The 21397-nt window shown below is 52.4% G+C and overlaps 3 protein-coding genes across 5 annotated transcripts; 2 read left to right on the forward strand and 1 right to left on the reverse strand.

The window, feature by feature from the left end:
• The first annotated feature begins 1810 nt into the window (after window positions 1-1810).
• IER3 (immediate early response 3) lies at window positions 1811-3608 on the forward strand. Its single transcript, XM_027099437.1, has 2 exons — window positions 1811-2567; window positions 2667-3608. The coding sequence occupies exons 1-2, from the start codon at window positions 1947-1949 to the stop codon at window positions 2925-2927; spliced, it is 882 nt and encodes a 293-aa protein (XP_026955238.1). The 5' UTR covers window positions 1811-1946; the 3' UTR covers window positions 2928-3608.
• A 442-nt stretch (window positions 3609-4050) lies between these two features.
• Window positions 4051-15694, forward strand: FLOT1 (flotillin 1). Of its 3 annotated transcripts, none has more exons than XM_027099435.1 (13): window positions 4051-4226; window positions 4560-4616; window positions 4916-4991; window positions 5081-5171; window positions 5398-5541; window positions 5679-5798; window positions 5885-5980; window positions 6193-6345; window positions 13161-13342; window positions 13501-13546; window positions 13657-13794; window positions 14044-14208; window positions 15327-15694. In XM_027099435.1, the coding sequence occupies exons 2-13, from the start codon at window positions 4574-4576 to the stop codon at window positions 15354-15356; spliced, it is 1284 nt and encodes a 427-aa protein (XP_026955236.1). In that variant the 5' UTR covers window positions 4051-4226; window positions 4560-4573; the 3' UTR covers window positions 15357-15694. The 3 variants fall into 3 exon arrangements, 2 of the variants coding, with proteins under 2 accessions (XP_026955236.1, XP_026955237.1); XM_027099436.1 differs by having other exon boundaries at window positions 4084-4226; window positions 4408-4616; XR_003431232.1 differs by lacking the exon at window positions 15327-15694 and having other exon boundaries at window positions 13629-13794; window positions 14044-14144.
• A 774-nt stretch (window positions 15695-16468) lies between these two features.
• Window positions 16469-20995, reverse strand: TUBB (tubulin beta class I). The gene is made up of 4 exons (XM_027099434.1): window positions 20744-20995; window positions 19225-19333; window positions 18842-18952; window positions 16469-18553 (listed from the first exon to the last, which is right to left on the reverse strand). Exons 1-4 carry the CDS (start codon window positions 20798-20800, stop codon window positions 17496-17498), a joined length of 1335 nt encoding a protein of 444 aa, XP_026955235.1. The 5' UTR covers window positions 20801-20995; the 3' UTR covers window positions 16469-17495.
• Between the last annotated feature and the right edge of the window lie 402 nt (window positions 20996-21397).

Consider the following 21397-nt stretch of genomic DNA (forward strand, 5'->3'; position numbering starts at 1 on the left):
TTTAAAGTTTTTGGCTGCGCTGGATGCACAGCATTCAGATCTTCCCGGACTAGGGATCAAACCCACGCCCCCTGCAGTAGAAGCTCTGTCTTAACCACTGGACCACCAAGGAAGTCCTGCACTATCGTTTCTTGACTACTCCTGTTTCTGCATTCCCTTCCTTCCCTAATCAGCAACTGTTTGAATCTGTCCTTTGGAACCCAGGGAAGGTCTAGGAGGGACACGGAAAGGCTTTGGTACCCAGGAGGGCCCCACAGGGTCCAGCTGGGTTTCACCACTACTCCATTACAGGAAACTTGTCCTGAGATTGTTTTTCTTGTGATTCCCCAAACACATCCTGTACTTTTCCAGCTCAAGGCCTTTGCTGATTCCATTCTCTTTCTCAGTCATCTTCCACATCTGACTCTGTGGTATCCCACCCACCATTTAAGGTCATCTCCAATGCCATTCTTCCTGGATGCCTCATGTGATTGACTAGACAGACGGGAACAGCAGCTCTATTGGGCTCCCCTTATACTTAGTCTTCCATTTTCTTAGAACCTGATGTGTGTGCTTTAGATAAAGCACTTGGCTCTCTCGGCAGCATACATGCTGAAACCTCCCTCAGGACTCAACAGTACCTTTTAACAGGGTGTCTGGCCCTGTTGAGTGCTCCAAAGATGTTAAATTCTGTGTCCATTGTAAGGTCGGATCTTAACAAACGGCACCACGAAACAGAGGAAAGCTTCAAGTGAGCTTTATTAGGGAGCGCTCCCGGGCGAGGTTCTCTGGTCCGAGAGAAAGGGGCCAGAGAAGTCGCGCCTGGGCGAGGGTTGGGCAAGATTTTATAAGGGAAGAAGGGAAAGGGGTGTGGTGAATCTGGGAGGGCGCAGGGTATTTCTTATTTGGTGGTCTTTTCGGGTATCCTGGGGGACCGTTATTCCCACCCCTCGGAAGGTAGGAAGGCTGGGCTGGGTTCAAAGTCCCCAGGTCAGTTCCTGGAACTGGGTGGTCCAGAGAATTTCGGTCTGATGCAACCTGTGAATCTGATTGTGTTCCCCTGCCTCGGGCCAGTTGGCCTTACATCCATGAGCAGCTTTCTCTAAGGCAGTTATGACAATGTGTCAATTCTCTCTTGTGTTATTATCATTACCACAACATTTGCATAATGTCTCACAGTTTAAACGTTCTTCACATAAACTTAAATCCAGATGGCTGCTAACTTCTCACCTTTGTATTTTGTGGTCCTCTGCTCCAGCCATGTATGAACATTTCTGCACATTGCTGGGTTGCCCCTGTGCAGTCTCTGCACCTTTGTTCTGTGTGGGTGTGATGCGCATGTTGAAGGCGAGCAGAATATGCCACCCCCAAATGTGCCACTTTGGCATGTGAATTATTTGGAGCTGAAGGAAATCAAGACCCCGCAGACAATTGCCTAAATAATTTAGGTAGGGGGCCTGGCCCAGAGATAGCTTTCACCTGAAAGACTTACCTGCTTAGCAGGGCAAACACCTAATTAGCAAACATCTGCTCTTCTCACCTTCCTGTGAATTACCCACCTCCCCTTCAAGCCTCAGGCCTCTTTCCCATTCCTTAGCTGAAGATGGCATGTAAGCCTCAATTGCCCGACTGACTGCCTTTGAGTCTCCAGTCTTCATGGGCTCCTGTAAGTACGCAATTAAATTTGTTTTCTCCTGTTAATCTGTCCTATGTCTAATTATTAGACCAGCCAAAGAAACTAGAAGGAAAGGAGAAATTTTTCCGCCTCTACAATGTGGTGTGTGTGTGTGCTTGTGTGTGTGTGTGTGTGTGTTGTGTGTGTGTGTGTTGTGTGTGTGTGCTAAAGCAGGCAGGGTTGTGTCTGTCTGTGTGTGCTAGGGTGTTCATTTCTCTTAGGCATCTTGGCTGTTTCTGTAGTGACTTCCCTCCTAGGCTGTGTGTTTTCCATGTTTCCTACAAACTTGTGAATGTGCACCTGTAACTGTGGTTCCTTGACTTTGCTGGGTCAGTATTGTAGTAGGATGGGCAGACTTCCTTATGTAAGCCTTCCTGCCTCTCCAGAGATGGGGCTTGTGGCTGAACCTTCTCAAACTGTCTGTGAGCCCCTCTCCAGCAGCCACATGTCCCGACATGTGCCCGCAGTCCGGAATTTTACCCGCCTCCACTCACAAATCACACACTCACGACACACACTTAGCCGCCTACGGTTGCACTGGCCAATTCTCCACCCCCTCCCTTTGCTTAAACTTCGGAATTTCCAGCCGACCGGCCAACCGCTCCCAGCAGCGGGTGGAGTTGAGAAGGGCCCGCCCAGTTCTCGGGGTACAAAACTAGCTCTGCAGGACTGCGCGGCCACTTGTCCTTCAGCTCTGCGCACAATGTGTCACTCTCGAAGCTCCCTCCCCACCGTGACCGTCCTGCGGGCTCCGACCTCGGTCCCCTCCACCAGCCCGGGACCCCAACGGGGCTCCGGCCCCGAGATCTTCACCTTCGATCCTCTCCCGGAGACCGCGGTGGCCCCCGCTGCGCGCCCCAGCGCCTCCCGCGGGCACCGAAAGCGCAGCCGTAGGGTCCTCTACCCACGAGTGGTGAGTGTCGCCGAAGTGGACAGCCCGGGGGAAGAGCAGGGCGAACCGCCGTACGCCGGGGCCCCGACCCGACCTGTTGCCTTTGTTATCTCCCCACAGGTCCGGCGTCAGCTGCCAGTCGAGGATCCGAACCCTGCCAAAAGGCTGCTCTTTCTCCTGCTCACCATCATCTTCTGCCAGATCCTGATGGCTGAAGAGGGTGTGTCGACACCCCTGGTCCCGGAGGACACCCCCAGCGCGCAGTCCCCCGCGCCCACCGTTGTGCCCCCGGTCCTCGAGCCCCTTAATCTGACCTCGGAGCCCTCGGACTACGCTTTGGACCTCAGCACTTTTCTCCATCAACACCCTGCCGCCTTCTAACCGGACTCTCCACATCCCCAGAAGAATCTGAAAAACCAAGAAACACTGGGTGTACCTGGTGGGAGAAAGAGCGTATCCCAAACTGGGACTCCCAAGGCAACTCGCACTCAGAACACTACAGCGGAGATGCCAGCCCGAGCCTGGGAGAGACAGGCACCGACACGCCGGGGCTAGGCCGGGTGGCAGGAGAGCGTCGTTATTTCTCATTGCTCCTAATAATATTTATATGTATTTATGTATGTCCCCCTAGGTGATGGAGGGGTGTATGTAATATTTATTTTAACTTATGCAGGAGTGCGAGATGTGCTCCTTGCTGCAAATGCAGATCTCTGGGTATTTATTGGGCTCTGGGGGATTGGTGGAGGCCGGCGCCCAGAACTGAGCGAGGCTGGGAAGAGGGATGGAGGAAACCCGGGTCCGAGAAGGCGCCCGGGCTGGGAGTCAAGGACGGTGGTGGGTCGTAGTAGGTTTAGCAGGTGACATACTCAGCCCTCCAGCATCTCAACTCGCGGGTCTACTGTGTGAGGCTTCGGCGGACCGTTGAGAATAAGGTCCTTGGCCTTCGATCTCCTCGAAGTTGCCCCCAAGGGGTGGCTGCGGGGTCGATGGGCTGTCAGGGGGTGGCTATGGGGTCGCCCGGTATGTTCTGTGAACACAAATAAACTTGATTTACCGTCAGCAGTCATGTGAGTGTCTCTTTGCAAGCCATGGTCCCCCATTCCTCATGGCCTTCAAGCGCCTGGGCCGGAGGAGCCGCGGCCAAGTCACCAGCGGGCGCTCCTCCCCGGGCCCCTGAGCCCCTTTTTCCCGAGTCACGGAACCCAGCAACCGGTAATCGGATGCTGTCGTACGTTGCCCAGTCTGCGGTTTTCCCAGTTAATTCTCGCGGGGCAAATCCGAGGTGAGTCAATCTCCCTTGCCCCGCGGTGCCAGACCCACTGAGGTCACGTCCCGTGGGGCGGGGCGTGGAGCGGCCTGGCTAGGGCTCCAGACCCCGGAGGGGCGGCGAATTCGGGGTCGCCCCATCCGACCCCGGGCTGGCTCGGCAGCCCGGGTGAGCCGGGGCCCGGGCGGGCTGCGGACCGGAGCGCGGCCTGCTGGGAAAGGGGCGGGCCGAGGGGGCGGGGTCGCGTCTGCCGCAGCGACAGGGTGCGGCCTGGTTGGGGGCAAGGGCGCGAGCGCGGGCCCAGCTCCCAGGCAGGCTGTGCGCGAGCGGCCTCTGCTCGGCGGCTCACAGGTCCCCTGCGCGTCCCCGCCCTGCCCCGGACCACGGCCAGGCCGCTGCCCGCGTCCGGGAAGGTAGGTGGGGGGTGGGGTGGGGAGATGGAGTCGGGCTGTGGAGGAGCAGGGACGGTGGCGCAAGGGTCTGGGGGTCTCCAGGGGCCGGGAGAGCTTTATCAGATAAGGGAGAAACCGTCGTCACTGAAGGTGGGGTGCGGCAAGGGGCTGGGAGTCGCTGGGTGACTGCGAAATTTCACAGGGTAAAGCCTTAGCGGATCCGTGGGCGCGGAAGGGACGGGGCCGCATTGTCTGCAGGCGGGGCGGGACTGACAGGAAAGCGAAAGGGTTCACTCCTGTGGACTCCACAGTGCCCCTTGCTATCAGCAAAGGCTTTCTCTCCCCCTCCTCCAGCTCCAGCCTGAGCCATGTTTTTCACCTGTGGCCCAAACGAGGCCATGGTGGTCTCCGGTAAGTATTGTTCTCTGCTCAGCCAGTGACCCCCAAGTCCCCGCAGAGGTCCCTTCCCCCTCTCCCCACCAGCTCCCCAGCGCCAGACCTTCTGCCCACCCCACCCCCATGGTTGCAAGCCACCCACTTGTGGTGATTCCCTGCCTCTATCCTTCCAAGGCCTACACTGCCCGCTGCTCCTGCCAGCGCCCAGATTTCTTCGTGGGGATTGCTTCCCCCTCCCTTCCCCGGTCGTCTTCCACATTCCAGCTCCACCGTGGCCACCGGCCACCGCAGCTCATTGTCTCCTCACCTTGCAGGTTTCTGCCGGAGCCCCCCAGTCATGGTGGCTGGAGGACGTGTCTTTGTCCTGCCCTGCATCCAGCAAATCCAGAGGTAGGTTGAACAAGAGAACTAGGGAAAGGGAACTCCCGTTTTCTCTCTTTTCTCCTTTTCACACTGTCCACCCCTTCTTTTTCCCCTAGGATCTCTCTCAACACACTGACCCTCAATGTCAAGAGTGAAAAGGTTTACACTCGCCATGGGGTCCCCATCTCAGTCACTGGCATTGCCCAGGTGAGGCTTTCAGAGCCTTTCCTTCAAAGTCCACTCCCCCATCACCTTCTCTGTCCCCAGACATTAAGAATCTTCTGACCATGGCCTTCCCTACCTCTTGCTATGGAGAAATTTCTCTGCTAGTCTCAGCTTCTCCAGGGATCCCCAAGGCACTTGACTCTCCCAGCTTCCTCCCTGTCTTCATGAGACCTTCACCACACCCTCCCTAACCCTATTCTGGCTACAGGTGAAGATTCAGGGCCAGAATAAGGAAATGTTGGCAGCTGCCTGCCAGATGTTCCTGGGCAAGACGGAGGCTGAGATTGCCCACATCGCACTGGAGACGCTGGAGGGCCACCAGAGGGCTATTATGGCCCACATGACTGTGGAGGTGGGCCTGAGGGCAGGGAAAGATCTGGAAGGGGTGCCAGAGTGAGAGGGGCCTAAGGACCGAGCTAGTCTGTAGGAGACAGTGGTCAGAGGATCTGAGAGCTTACGTTCCTCCTTCCCTCCATCTTGTTATCCTAGGAAATCTATAAGGACAGGCAGAAATTCTCAGAGCAAGTTTTCAAAGTGGCCTCCTCAGACCTGGTCAACATGGGCATCAGCGTGGTCAGCTACACCCTGAAGGACATTCACGACGATCAGGTAAACCTAGGCAGTTGCTTCTCCCTGCTTTCCTGCTCCCATCTTAAACCTTCCCGAGGACTGTGATATCTGCAACTCTCCCACAGGACTACTTGCACTCCTTGGGGAAGGCTCGAACAGCTCAAGTCCAAAAAGATGCTCGGATTGGGGAAGCGGAGGCCAAGAGAGACGCTGGGATCCGGGTGAGAGATTTGGGGGTTGCTTGGTCTCCATGGGCTTATTGTGCACCTGGTGGAAGAGGGGATGGCGTGGGGGCTGGTGGAGCAGGGTTGGCAGAGGATATAAATGAGGCCGGGCCTGGGGTGAGGACAGAGGAGCTTGGTGGAGATCAGGCTCTCTCCCTGGGGCCTTCCTCTCCCTACTCTGACTCCCTGCCTGATCTCTGCATGCACAGGAAGCGAAAGCCAAGCAAGAAAAGGTGTCTGCTCAGTACCTGAGTGAGATCGAGATGGCCAAGGCGCAGAGGGACTACGAGCTCAAGAAGGCTGCATATGACATTGAGGTCAACACCCGCCGAGCACAGGCTGACCTGGCCTATCAGCTTCAGGTCAGAGCCCCTATGCTGGCCCAGTGGCCAGGCTGGACTTCACTCCCTCCCCGTTCTTCTCAGGCCACCACTCTCTCTCATATTCTAACTCTGATCCCCTTATTCTGGCCCTCCATTTCTGACCCAGCTCCTCCTTATGAGGAAGATTTAAAAGACCTAAACGGGGCTTCCCTGGTGGCGCAGTGGTTGAGAGTCCGCCTGCCGATGCCGGGGACACGGGTTCGTGCCCCGGTCTGGGAAGATCCCACATGCCGCGGAGCGGCTGGGCCTGTGAGCCATGGCCGCTGAGCCTGCGCGTCAGGAGCCTGTGCTCCGCAAAGGGAGAGGCCACAACAGTGAGAGGCCCGCGTACCGCAAAAAAAAAAAAAAAAGACCTAAACGTTTCAGCTGAAAAGCAAAGAAAAGGCCTAGAAAGGATACCCTCTATAGGGCTGATCACGGGCTTGAGGCAGGTTGTGCCCTGTGCCAGGGCACCTGGATGAGGGGGTGATCCAGAGCTAAGATCCAACCATGCTCCACATCGGGCCTGGGTGAATGGGTCTGCATCCACCCAGAGGAAGAGGTGCCTTTTTCTAATTTGCACAGGGGTACTCCATGGGCCCACAGCAGCCCTGGTGATCACAGAAGTGTGTGAGGAAGGAAAATGTGGGCTTTGAATCCCACAAAATGAGACATGGGGGCCCTTGAAAATGCAGGGAGGTGTAGTCGATCCTCATCATTTGTGGATCCCATAACTGAGAATTTGCCTCATCACTAAAATTTATTGGTTACCTCAGAACCAGTATTTTTTGTACTGATGACTATTTGCAAACATGCGCAGAGTGGAGAAAAATTTGAGTTGCCTGATATGTGCTTCCCAGTTGAGGTTGAACAAGAAGATGTTCTGCCTTCTTGTTTCGGCTCCTACTGTAAACAGTGTCATTTTCATAGTATATTCACTGCCACATTTTTTGCACTTTTGTGCTTTTTTTTGGTGATTTCAGTTTAAAATGTCCCCAAATGTAGTGCTGAAGTGCCGTCTAGTGTTCCTAAGTGCAAGAAGGCTGTGATGTGCCTGATGGAGAAGACGTGTGTTAGATAAGCTTCTTTTAGGCATGAGTTACAGTGCTGCTGGCCATGAGTTCATTGTTAACGAATCACCAGATATGTTACATATGGTGTCTTTAAGCAGAAACACATAAAGCAAGGATATATAGGACTTCCCTGGCGGTCCAGTGGTTAAGACTCTGTGCTTCCACTGCAGGTGGTGTGGGTTCGATCCCTGATCGGGGAACTAAGATCCCACATGCTGCACATCTTGGCAAAAAAAAAAAGATATATATTGACCTGTTTATCTGTTGTGACCAGAGGCTCACAGGAACCTATACCTGTATTTCCCTTAGGAACAAAATAAGTGTTTTGTTAATTCAGTGTTCATGGCTACTTTATAAAACAGAACTACCATAAATAACAAGAATCAACTGTACTCTGAGACCTTTCCCCAAAGGGTAGCAATATTATGAAATTCATTTTTGCCAAGAGTTGGTACAGGGTGAAATTATGAAATGCAACACATCTTTAGTTATGACGTTAAATCCCTGGATGGCTTGACAGGTACCTGAGTGTGGCATAGTACTTTGCTACTCAAAGTGTGGTCTGCCTCCCAGCAACATCAGTATCCCTGGGGAACTTGTTAGAAATACAAAATCTGAGGCTCCAGCCCAACTGACCAAGTCAGAATCTGTATTTTAACAAAATTCGTAGGCGATTCATGTATTGATAGACACTGGAGTTTGAGAAGCATTAACATAGTGGAAAACACCAGCTTGGGCGGGACTTAACCCACCCAAGGATAAGGTCCTTAATCTTCTTCTCAACATGGCTTGTCTGCACATCAAAGGGTTGGGCTGGTTTGGGTTCTGTTCAGCTTTTATTAGTTCCTCATTTTGTGCCAGTCAGGCTTTGTGCTAGGTGCTGGGGAAATAAGGATTTACTCAACAGGTATCTGTTAAATGCCTGTTATGTGCCAGGCATTGTTTTGGAGGTGAGTATATAAGTATGAATGAGACGGAATAAGATTCCTGCCCTCATGGAGCTTTACGTTATAATACCCGAAACCACTAATAAGCAAATAACCTTCACTGGCTCAAATTACATGAAGTGCTATGAAGGAAATACATAGGTGGTACTTTACTGGGGGGATACTCTATTAGGTCGGGGGTGATCAGAGGAAGCTTCGGTGAGGAAGTGATACATGAGATAAATCCTGAAGATGAGAAAGAGTCAACGATGTAAAGAGTTGTGGGCCAAGAACATTCTAGTCCAGTGCTGTTCAAATAGAACTTTCTGAAATGATGGAAATGCTCTATATCTGTGCTGTGATGTTGAGCACTTGTAATGTGGCTTTTGTGACTGAGGAACTGAATTTTTAAATTTTTTATTTTGATTTAAATAGCTATATGTGGCAAGTGACTAGGCAGGGGACTGGCACATGCAAAGACCCTGATGTAACAAAGAGCTCGGCGTGTCCCAGGAACAGAAAGGAGGTTTCTGATCCAGTATGGCTGGTGTGCTGTGAGTAGGGAGAGGCAGGCGGGACCAGGTTTACTAGGGTTCGAGTGGCCGTGATGGAGACTTAGAAGATTCAAAGCACAATGGGAAGCTATTGGAGAACTTTAAGCAGAGAGGTGCTCTGGTCTAATTTACATTTTCACAAGGATCAGTACAGCTGTTATGTGAAGAATTGATTGATTATCAAAAGAGAAGAGAAGGGGGCTTCCCTGGTGGCGCAGTGGTTAAGAATCTGCCTGCCAACACAGGACACACGCGTTGGAGCTCTGGTCCGGGAAGATCCCATATGTCGTGGAGCAACTAAGCCCGTGCATCACAACTACTGAGCCTGCGCTCTAGAGCCTGCGAACCACAACTACTAAAGCCCGCGCGCCTAGGGCCCATGCTCTGCAACAAGAGAAGCCACCGCAATGGGAAGCCCGCGCACCGCAACAAAGAATAACCCCGCTCGCTGCAACTAGAACAGCAACAAAGACCCAATGCAGCCAAAAATAAATAAATTAAATACAAATTTTTTTTAAAAAGAGGAAGTGGGAAGATGAGTTAGAAGGTTTTTCAAAGATGATGGATTGCATAAATGCAGCTAATTGCACTCCCTCTTAAAACCTTACTAAATCCACATAAGGTGATTAAAGAAAAAAAAAGTTGGAGAGAACAGGAACAGAAGCAACAGAAACCATAGCATCATTTTGGACGCTGGAAAGCTGTGGTAATTGACCAAGGAGGTCTGAGACAGCTGAGCCCAAAGCCGAAGGGGAGAAAACAATGAAATGATCTGAGGCTCAGGAGCTGGCAGCACCAGGGGCCTCTGGAGCTGTGACGAAGACTGTTGAAATAAGGAGAAACAGGTGAAAAGTGACTTCTCAGAGCGCTCTGGCTCCCTGCCTCTGGGTAATGCTCCCTTCTCTGCCCCAGTAGACTTCAGGGGTTTATTATCTGATGAGAGTAAAACAGAGGGCATGACCTGGGGCCAGCCAGACACAGGTGAGGGCCTAAGTACTTAACCAGTAACAGGCCTGAAGAGGCTGTCTGCCTTTTTAAATTTTTTTTATTTTTATTTTTTTTTGCGGTACCCGGGCCTCTCACTGCTGTGGCCTCTCCCGTTGCGGAGCACAGGCTCCGGACGCGCAGGCTCAGCGGCCATGGCTCACGGGCCCAGCCGCTCCGCGGCATGTGGGATCTTCCCGGACCGGGGCACGAACCCGTGTCCCCTGCATCGGCAGGCAGACTCTCCACCACTGCGCCACCAGGGAAGCCCCTGTCTGCCTATTGAATACTGAATAGTGACCACTTCCCCTAACCACTCACCCCATATGGCTCTCAGAACCCCCATCTTCCAAAGAAGAAATCAGAAGACTGCTCTGGGGAACATGACCAATCCAACATGAAAGACTTGAAGATCCTGAATCTGAGGTTCCTCAGCAGATGAACTGCCTAGGTCAGCCTAGATTGAAGCTCAAAGCCAATGAGCCTCACCCACATACCCAGAGTTTCCCTTCAGTGTTTCAGACCTTCCTCCCTGTGAGCAGACAAGCAAGGAATCCCTGACATATGAGGGATCCTGCAACATGGAAGACAGGCCAAAATCACAAGCAGAGCAAAGCAATTTGAAGGATACATACTATGCAGGGAGAAGAAAGCTTAAAAAAAAAAAATATCCTCAGTGATAAGAGAGTAGTTCACATCTAGGAAATCAGGACATAGAAAACAAAAAAGAGCTTTTAGAAATTAATAAAATGGAAGAACTGAAAAAAAAATCATAGTGGAAGAGAAATTCTAATAAATTTCCCAGAAAATAGGACAAGACAGATGGAAAAATTGGGAAAGAATATTAGAGGCCAGCCCAGGAGACCCAACAGAACAAAGAAAACAGAAGGAAATCATCAGTGAAAAGATTCGGACATGTTTATGTGACTTTCTGGATTGAAATGGTCCACAAAGTGCCCAAAACAGTGAATGAAAAACATCTACCTTGAAGAACATCACTGTGAAATTTCAGAACACTGAGAATAACGAAAAGAACTAAAAGCTTCCAGAGAGAATGAACAGATCTCAAGCAAAGGGTCAGGCATCAGAATGACTTCAGATTTCTCAAGAAGCTGGAATACCCTGGAACAATGCCTTAAAAATTCTGGTGGAAGATTAATAACAACCTAGTAACCTGTACTCAACCTAATCATCATTCAAATAGAAGAGTGGAGTGAAAATCTCAGAGAAGCAAGATCTGAAAAAACTTATTGCCCACATACTCTTTCCTTTTTTAAAAAAAATTTTTGCGGTACGCGGGCCTCTCACTGTTGTGGCCTCTCCCGTTGCGGAGCACAGGCTCCGGACGCGCAGGCTCAGCGGCCATGGCTCACAGGCCCAGCCGCTCCGCAGCATGTGGGATCTTCCCAGACCGGGGCACGAACCCGTGTCGCCTGCATCAGCAGGCGGACTCTCAACCACTGCACCACCAGGGAAGCCATCTTTCCTTTTTTTAAAAAAATTAATTTTTGGCTGCATTGGGTCTTCGTTGCTGCACATGGGCTTTCTCTAGTTGCCGTGAGCGGGGACCACTCTTCGTTGCGGTGCGCGGGCTTCTCATTGCAGTGGCTTCTCTTGTTGCGGGAGCATGGGCTCTAGGTGCGTGGGCTTCAGTAGTTGCAGCTCGCGGGCTCTAGAGCGCAGGCTCAGTAGTTGTGGCGCACAGGCTTAGTTGCTCCGCAGCATGTGGGATCTTCCTAGACCAGGGATCGAACCCGTGTCCCCTGCATTGGCAGGCGGATTCTTAACCACTGCGCCACCAAGGAAGTCCCCCACATACTCTTTCTGAGGGAGCTGCCGGAGGTTGAGTCTGAAGAAGAGAGAGAAGGGGGAGTGGGTAGGCTCCAACACAGGAACACCGTGATGCTGCATATGGGGGCCAAGAGCAACTAGTCCAGTTTGGAACAGGTTTGAACTTTTAGGGTCAAAGACAGTACAGGGTGCCACATCCAGAAGCACCCTTCCTCTGGAGTGAACAGATGGGTGTTCACTGTAAAGGCAGGGGCACCATCTCTTGTGTTGATGAGCCCCACAGGGGAGATGGTGCACACCTGAGCCAGAGCAATGAGGCAAGAAGTGTGTTCCTCCCCCGAACTCCTCACCGACATCTTGGCAAGAGCCTTCTGATCCCTCTACTCTGCAAGGGATAAGAAAATGAAATCTGCCTAAGAGGAACTCTATGTATACATGTTCTTGTAGTTGCTTACAGTATCCCGGGAAGGATACACGACAAGCTGCTCACGGTGGTGGTTGCAGGGAAAGTGAACCAACCAGGTGGCTTGAGAAATAGGTGGGAGGAAACCTATCACTGTTTACTTTTTTTTTTTAATTTGGACCACATACAAAAGATAAAAATGACACACACACAGCCCCCAAAAAGAAAGTTGGTGAGAGAGAGAAAAAAAAAAAGTCGGTGAGAGAACTTTTCAGTAGTTGACAGTGGCTTGCACTAAGGTAACCGCCACACAGATGGAGAGAAGTGCATGGATTTGAGCGTGACTGGAGGTGGAGGATGGCTACCATGCACTCAGTGCCCACCAGGTGTTCATACTCTAGAGGGAGACTTGGTGGAGAAACAAGGTGATAGGAGTTCAGTGGAGGGATACTTCACCTGGCCTGAGGGAGAATTGCTGGGTTCCAGCCCTATCCAGCCCTGAAGCTGAGACTACGTGGGGAACAGCCCTAACTGTTGGTATTGGCTCTGATAGGGAAGATCAGGCCACCCCGCATCGCTCCTCAGGCCATGCCTTGGATCTGTACGGGAAACGGACTCCCTTGGGCAGGCTGAGCCCACTGGGACCGCCTTCATGTGCCTGCTCTATTTTTTTAAAAATTTTTTTGAATTGACACAGTATCAAGTCTTTTTTTAAAAGTTATTTATTTATTTTTGGCTGCGTTGGGTCTTCGTTGCTGCACGCAGGCTTTCTCTAGTTGCGGCGAAGGGGGGCTACTCTTCATTGCGGTGCGCGGGTTTCTCATTGCGGTGGCTTCTCTCGTTGCGGAGCACGGGCTCTAGGTGCGTGGGCTACAGTAGTTGTGGCCAAGGCACGTGGGATCTTCCCAGGTCAGGGCTCAAACCCGTGTCCCCTGCATTGGCAGGCGGATTCTTAACCACTGCGCCACCAGGGAAGTCCCCCTGCTCTATTTTTACATCCCGCCCAGGAGCCCCGGCCCTAGCTTCCCTGCCTGCTTCCTGGCCGCTTGCTCTTCAGCTGACTCTGAGCATCCCTCCTTGCCAGGTGGCCAAGACGAAGCAGCAGATCGAGGAACAGCGGGTCCAGGTGCAGGTGGTGGAGCGGGCCCAGCAGGTGGCAGTGCAGGAGCAGGAGATCGCCCGCCGGGAGAAGGAGCTGGAGGCCCGCGTGCGGAAGCCGGCAGAAGCCGAGCGCTACAAGCTGGAGCGCCTAGCAGCGGCAGAGAAGTAAACACCCCTTCCTGGCCCCTTGCGGCTCCTTCAACCACCTGGGCGCCCCCAGACGAATTGCTGATGCCTTCTTTACCTGTACTCCTCCTGTGGAGTCTTTCTCCCAGCGCAAGGGCTCTTCCTCAGCTCCTCCCTCCACTCCCTTCTCTGCCCAGGTCCCAGCTGATCATGCAGGCAGAGGCAGAAGCCGAGTCCGTGCGGGTGAGTTAGCAGATGGCTCTTGCCGGCTTGTGGAGGGAGTGGGATTGTGCTGGGATTTCTTGTCCTTGACTACCGCCATCAGTACCCCAGGCGTCCTGTACCCTCCTCAGATGCGTGGGGAAGCCGAGGCCTTTGCCATAGGGGCCCGAGCCCGGGCCGAGGCTGAGCAGATGGCCAAGAAGGCAGAGGCGTTCCAGCTGTACCAGGAGGCTGCTCAGTTGGACATGCTGCTGGAGAAGCTGCCCCAGGTCTGGGGGTCGTGTGGACAAAAGCAGAGGAGGGACAGGATGAGGGAATGAGGGGTGAGGGAAATGAGGGTCTGGGGGAGAACCAGGCTAGGGGCCATAAATTCGGGGTGAGAATTACAAGCCAGTGACCAGAGTGAGGAAGGGTGATCCTCACAAAAGTGAAGGACAAGGATCTTAAAACCCAGAGTAAGGAGTCTTAGGATGGGTGTGGTCAGACCACAAGTGCTGAGTGGGCATCTTACCTACCAGGTGGCAGAGGAGATCAGTGGTCCCTTGACCTCGGCCAATAAGATCACACTGGTGTCCAGTGGAAGTGGGGCCATGGGGGCGGCCAAAGTGACCGGGGAAGTGCTGGACATACTGAGCCGCCTGCCGGAGAGCGTGGAGAGACTCACAGGCGTCAGCATCTCCCAGGTGAGGGTTTCTAGGGCGGGGGCTGTGGAGCCGAATCGCCAGGTTCTTACGGCATGTGATGCAGCGGGCCTAGCATGGGGCCAGCACCCAGGAGGCCTGGGGGGGCCACTGACATTTATTAATTGCTTTCTGTGTGCCAGACACAGTGCTAAGCTTCTACACAAATGGTTTAAAAATATTTTTAGATCAAACTTCCTTTGGGGTATGTGGGGTTTTACAAAGTAAAGAAACTGAACTTCCAGTTTAGCCCATGTCATACAGCTGGTGAAGCTGGGCTTCAAACCCAGGCCAGCTATCTCTGGAGCCTGTGCTCTTGGTCACCCCACGGGTAGAAGGAACTAGCTGCAGCCTGTTGAAAATTAATTCCAGGGCATATCACTGCTTTTCTTGGTGCCTGTTTATTCACCTGTAGATTATGGTAGAGATCAGAGAGTAGGACCTAGAGCCAGACTGTTTTGGTGTGAATCGTGGCCCCAGTGCATGCTAACTGTGACCTTGGACAAGTTAATCTTCTCTGCACCTGTTTCTTCACCTTAAAACTGGGTTAATAAAAGTAACTACCCTGTTGAATTGTTAAGGGGATTAAATGAGTAGATATTTGCAGTGTTTAGAACAGTGCCTAGCATGTAGTAAGTACTATATAAGTGTGTTAAAGGACTTCCCTGGCAGTCTGGTGGTTAATACTCCACGTTCCCAATGCAGGGGGTGTGGGTTCGATCCCTGGTCGGGAACTAAGATCCCGCATTCTGCACAGCCAAAACAACAAAAACAAAGAGTGTGTTAAATAAAAAATGCATATATAAATAAAAGCACCAGACTGAATCAGTGACCTTCGAGCTGGGTTCCTTGGAGTCTCCTTGAGGTCTGCAGTGGATAATTGGGAGCTAAGGAGGGCCTGTGCAAGCACGGATCTGGCTCCCTTCACCCCTTTGCAGTAAGTAATTCATTATTATACAAGAATGCAAATGACTGCTTGGCAAAGGGGGTGAGGTAGGGTACCAGAAAAAACTAGAGTACTCATGGAAGTATGCATCCTCCCTGCAGCCTGTTCACCCAGATGGGATCCTGGGAGAGCAGGGCACCTGGTTCCCATAGTCATCACTGTTGTCTTTTGCCAGGTGAACCACAAGCCTCTGAGAACGGCCTGAGCCCTCGACCTTCGCGATGCCCAGCCTCATAACTCAAGTTGCCTGAATGGTCCCAATACTGCATGCACTTCAGCTGGCTCCCCAAGCACATCCTTTGACAGCGGAGTTCCACCGCTTGTCTCTCCTCGCCAAAAAGCCCGTCCCTTGCCTTGGAAGGGAAGGGTGGCTCCCTTTTCCAGCCCCATACTGCAGACTGCCAGCCTTCTGATGATCCCACCCCCAACTTATTTAACTTAATCTACTGTCTGAGCCTGTTGTCCAGAATTCTTCCTTGACCAAGCCTTGAGGGGTGGTCTGCAGGTTCTCAACTTTGTCAAATAAATTGCTATTAATAAGTACTGATACTTACGAACAGTTAATATAGCAGAACTAATTCAAAATGAATGCTAGAATGTAGCTTTTGCCTTTGCCTTCAATAGGCTTTTTACAATGGAAGAGGCAGTAGTTACCTGTATGTTAAGTTATAGAATTAATCCCCCTCCCAACCCTGAAGTTGGTTATAGTCAGCAAAGCGTGCTGAAGTGGAAGCAATATCAATAACTGCATTCGTCCCTAGAATTACTGAAAACACGGCCAAGGGAAATTGTTACATTTGTTCAATTTCCAGGGCAGCTTTGAGACTATTGTGCTCCTTGAAGCATGAGGTATTGGATGGAACAGTTTAGAATGGGACCATGGTGTGATGTCCCTCACTAGTGATTTTTTGCCTTAGGCTGAGACAATCCACAGGATTACAGAAATCAGAGTTACCCATAACAGAAAGGAACCCTGGATGCACTGTGCATTTGAGATCCTTCTGGAGCACTGTTAAAAACAGACTGCTGGGGTCCAACCCATTCTGGTTCAGTACATCTGGGCAGGATCGTTCAAGGGGATGCTGATCTTGCAACCACTTGACATTCATCTCAGTTCCCTTTTCTGTCCCTAGATCCTGCATCTGGGCCTATACCTACCCCAGTTACTAAGACAGGTACAGGTGCTGGGTACCAGGGATTAAGGTGTAAGGATATTCTTCTCATTAGTTTATGGGAAATAGAATGTATCATATAACTGAACTTGAGCCCCATGCCTCCACGAGCAATCTTTCCCTGAATGAGCACACATCTCACAACTTTTTTTTTCAATTCCCGTTTATTTTTGGCTCTTGGGGCAATGTCATCTTTTCAATATGAAAAAAAGCAGCAAGTTCAACACAATAGAAATCTGAAGTGTAGAATAGGACAAAACCAAGGGTAGGGGGGAAGGCAGTAGCAAAAGTAAGAGATGAGGTGTTGCCAAAGGATGGAGAGTGTCCTGCCCCCTCTCTGGGGAATGACATTTAGGTGGTAGCACATAGCTTTCCATATAGGTACAGAAGGGGTGATAGTCATTTTTTTCCATAAGAAAAGATAGGGCTGGGGAGTGGCTTTCTGGAGGCTTAGAGACTAGTCTCCCTTGCTCCTCTTGACCCCCTTTTCTGACCAGGGGAAAGGAAGGAATCCAACATTACGAGGGAGGTAAAATGGAAGAGGGGAGGATCCCCCCCTTGACAGGGTGGCCAGAACCTTGCAAAGGAAATAGCTCAGGACAGAGCTTGGAGGGAGATTGAAAATGGAGATAATACTGTTAACACCTCCCCAGAAGCTGAGAGGAGCAGAGAGCTACCTGGAAACTAGGACTTCAATAGCCTGGATGCCCCTCTCCAAAACCCCACCCCTTCCCAGTAGGGACTTCTACCTGCTGCTTCGTTTCCTTTCCCCTGGGCTACCACATGGGCCTAGGATGGCGGTCACCTATCCAGATTATCAGCACATGGTTCTGAATGGGATTTGATGAGACTCAGCTTCTTGAGAGTTTATCTTGAAAACAGAGAGGGAAATGTTAACTGGACAGATGGGAGAAGTGGGCACCAGAAGGAAATACAGGGTTACCCAGAATGGTAGAAATCTAGGTTCCCCAGAGTGGAAAGAGAGAGGAGACATTCAACAAACAACAGATATTTATTGAGCGCCTATTATGTGCCAGGCACTGTTCTAGAACCCCCCCCCAAAAAAGAAAAAAAAAGATAGGCAGAAAACGCAAATTCTGAGGGAGAGGAAAGGGGCGGCTGAGGAAGAAGGCAGAGGGGACTGAGAAGCCTGAGGTGGTGGGCACTCGGCCTTAGGCTTCCTCTTCGGCCTCCTCACCGAAATCCTCCTCCTCTTCTGCGGTGGCATCCTGGTACTGCTGGTACTCGGAGACGAGGTCGTTCATGTTGCTCTCAGCCTCGGTGAACTCCATCTCGTCCATGCCCTCACCTGTGTACCAGTGGAGGAAGGCCTTCCGGCGGAACATGGCAGTGAACTGCTCTGAGATGCGCTTGAACAGCTCCTGGATGGCTGTGCTGTTTCCAATGAAGGTGACCGCCATCTTGAGGCCACGGGGTGGGATGTCACAGACGGCCGTCTTGACATTGTTGGGGATCCATTCCACGAAGTAGCTGCTGTTCTTGTTCTGCACGTTGAGCATCTGCTCATCGACCTCCTTCATGGACATCCGCCCACGGAAGACAGCAGCCACGGTGAGGTACCGGCCATGGCGGGGGTCACAGGCAGCCATCATGTTCTTGGCATCGAAGACCTGCTGGGTGAGCTCTGGCACAGTGAGGGCCCGATACTGCTGGCTTCCACGGCTGGTTAGAGGAGCAAAGCCAGGCATGAAAAAGTGGAGACGTGGGAAGGGCACCATGTTGACTGCCAGCTTGCGGAGGTCAGCATTGAGCTGGCCAGGGAAGCGGAGGCAGGTGGTGACACCACTCATGGTGGCCGAGACGAGGTGGTTCAGGTCCCCGTAGGTTGGCGTGGTCAGCTTGAGGGTGCGGAAGCAGATGTCGTAAAGGGCCTCATTGTCGATGCAGTAGGTCTCATCGGTGTTCTCCACCAGCTGATGGACGGACAGGGTGGCGTTGTAGGGCTCCACCACGGTGTCGGACACTTTGGGCGAGGGCACCACACTGAAGGTGTTCATGATGCGGTCAGGATACTCTTCACGGATCTTGCTGATGAGCAAGGTGCCCATTCCAGAGCCCGTGCCCCCACCCAGCGAGTGGGTCAGCTGGAAGCCCTGCAGGCAGTCACAGCTCTCGGCCTCCTTCCGAACCACATCCAGGACCGAGTCGACCAGCTCGGCCCCCTCTGTATAGTGGCCCTTGGCCCAGTTGTTGCCTGCCCCAGACTGACCTGCAATGGGGTCAGAAGGCAAGCTTGGTTAGTAAAGTGTGGAAGATACATGGCCACATTTCTGCTTTTCAACTTTTGGAGTAATACCAGTGGATGTATCTTCTCTCCCTCCCCTGTGGTACACCTGTCGCTCCCCCCCCCCGTTTACTATTTAAAGCAGTCACTACCTCTATCCTCCGTTAGATTTCAAAACACAGCCCTGTATAAGTTCTTCAGTACAATCATTTCCTAACTCTTGCTGCGCCCAAATAACTTGAACAAGTATCTACTATTGTCTGTGTAACTCACCAAAAACAAAGTTGTCTGGTCTGAAGATCTGACCAAAAGGCCCTGAGCGAACAGAGTCCATGGTCCCGGGTTCTAGATCCACCAAGATAGCACGAGGAACATATTTGCCACCTACAGGGAATAAAGTAGCGTTGTAAAAACTGACCGACATATAGGTAAATATTTTGGGGCGGGGAGGCAGCCGGGGACCCAAACTTGTGATTCCAGGCACTGCCACCAGGTGGCAGCAGAGCCACTTTTGAGCCCCGATGGGGGAAATGAAGAAACGGCTCCAAAGGGAGAGAATGGATTCATTCAAGGGGGATAAAGGGTTTCCCAGGGAGGCAGAGACCCCAGAGAGGTGGGAGTGATGGGACCCGTGATTCACGGCCTCCTGCCCTCACCTGTGGCTTCATTGTAGTACACGGAGATGCGGTCCAGCTGCAGGTCGCTATCCCCATGATAGGTGCCGGTGGGGTCGATGCCATGTTCATCACTGATCACCTCCCAGAACTGCCGGGGGAGAGCAACGGGTCCTCAACAGCTCAGGTTCCAGCCAATTATACGCCCTCTACCGCCATTTTAATTCCAGATACGCCTGTGGTGGGCCCTCCCCTAGGGCCTGGCATTCCTTCTGCCTGCCACACCCTTCCCCTAAACACCTGCACACGCGGGAAAACTGCAGCTTTCACTGCTTGGGATGTGAGATGCTGTGGAAGGTCCCGGCGATCGCAGGCACCGAGGTGGGTAGATGGAGGCGGCCGACTTGCTCGGAGAAGCGCACCTCCCCGCCCCGCCCCTCGCAGGGCACAAAGAGCTGGGGGCCGTAGAAAGGAGCCACTGCCGCAGGCGCCCACCCCGCCCGGCACGTGACCGCGGCGCAGGCGCGCGCCTAGGCGCCGACAAAGGGAGGTGCCGCGCGTGGGCGGGGCCGGAGCGCAAATTCCGCGCGGTAAGGGCGGGACTTGGCTCGGGCTCGCGCGCCCCCAGCGGGCTGGCCCGGCCGCATTGTCCCAGCGCGCCAGGGCGCCCGGGTCCCGCCCTTCTGCTCTAACGTAGCAGCCGCGCTTCCTCCCCGCCCCTCCCCCGCTACACTGTAACCGCGCGCAAAGGAAAAAAAAAAGCCTCCCCCTTGGCCTCGGAATTTTATTTCTTCTCTAGCTTTTAATTTTAACCCCCTTGCTTTAAATGAGGTTTTTCTTCCTTTGTCCTACTCTTTGGCCCTGAGGAGCCCTTTTAAAATAAGCACTCCCCCTTTCCCCTAGCTCTTTCTCCATATCTGTTCACGCCCTAAAAGGGTCTCGGTTAAGGGCAAATGAAAGAAACTGAAATTAGTCCAGCACATATTAGCCTTCCATGCACGAAAAACTGGGGGACCGCCCCTTGGGGATCGCGGGTGCCCGGAGACACCTATCTTTTGTAAGGGATATCGCGTACTGCAGCCCACCCTGGCGCATCGCGTCCCCCACATTTGGATCTGACCTCTCTGCAGCTGCCCGCCAGCCTCGCCCCTTCCCCCTCCGGCTCAGCCCTCCGAAGCCCCGCCAAAGGGGATGCACATGGGGAAAACCTCATGTCGCTTTGTCTCGGGCCGTTTCCGCATCTCCCTCGCTCCCCGGACCGTTAGCAGATGCCCTTTTTAAGTAAAATTTTACAGAAACTCGGTTTTCCCGCCCCCTAAACCTGAAGAGTGCTTTTAACAGCTTCCCCAAAATAAGCCTGCCAAGAAAAATTCCCCATTTTTCAAAAGCAAATCCCAGCTTTGCATAATACAAACATGTATTATATATACATACAACTTTTAAGGGGTAAAGCCTGACTAAGAATGGAGGATGCGAATGTCCCACAGCCATTCGTCATAATTTACCTGGATTTTTTTCTTCTTAAAAATGAATATAGTCAAAAGAGGTTAAAAATCCTTACCTTGGCACCGATCTGATTGCCACACTGACCGGCCTGGATGTGCACGATTTCCCTCATTTTTAAAATTTATTGTAATCTTTTTGCTCGCCTCACAAGTGTGTACGGGGCAAGAAAATGATACGTAATTAGTTTTTCTCTGCTGCTGGTCGCAGGCTGGAAGGATGGGACGGGGCCCAGAGGTTGGAGCAGCGAGGTCCGAACTCGGCGGCAGGAAGGTTCTGAGAGGGAGAAAGGAGAGGGGAGGGCGCGGGAGGAAAGGCGGGCAGGGCGGGGCGCGCGTGCGCGGGGGCCGGGAGGCGGGAGAACGCGCCCCGAGAGGTGGTGGGGAGACAAAGCCTCACCGAGGCTGGCCCTGATTAGTCCGTGCTGGTCATGTATCAGACGTCCATTGGTCCCTGCTCGGCGGGACGACCGCAGTCCTCCCTGGGAGTTGTAGTCCTCTATTGTTGTCCACGCTGCAAAATGAAAGAACAAATGGGTGGGTACTGGGTATGGGGGTTTTGGTTTGGGAGTTTTTAATGAAAAATGACCTTGCGCAAGGGTTCCTTCCTCTATGCCTGACTTTTCTGGTATAAAAAGAGAGTAGTTTACGGATACAGAAATTGGGAACCCGGGGGTGCCAGGCGTTGGAAGGTGGAGTGGGGGCACGCCCTG

This window comes from Aethalodelphis obliquidens, unplaced genomic scaffold, assembly GCF_003676395.1.
Source record: "Aethalodelphis obliquidens isolate GAN/ISIS:26980383/991018 unplaced genomic scaffold, ASM367639v1 scaffold131, whole genome shotgun sequence".
Lineage (NCBI taxonomy): Eukaryota > Metazoa > Chordata > Mammalia > Artiodactyla > Delphinidae > Aethalodelphis > Aethalodelphis obliquidens.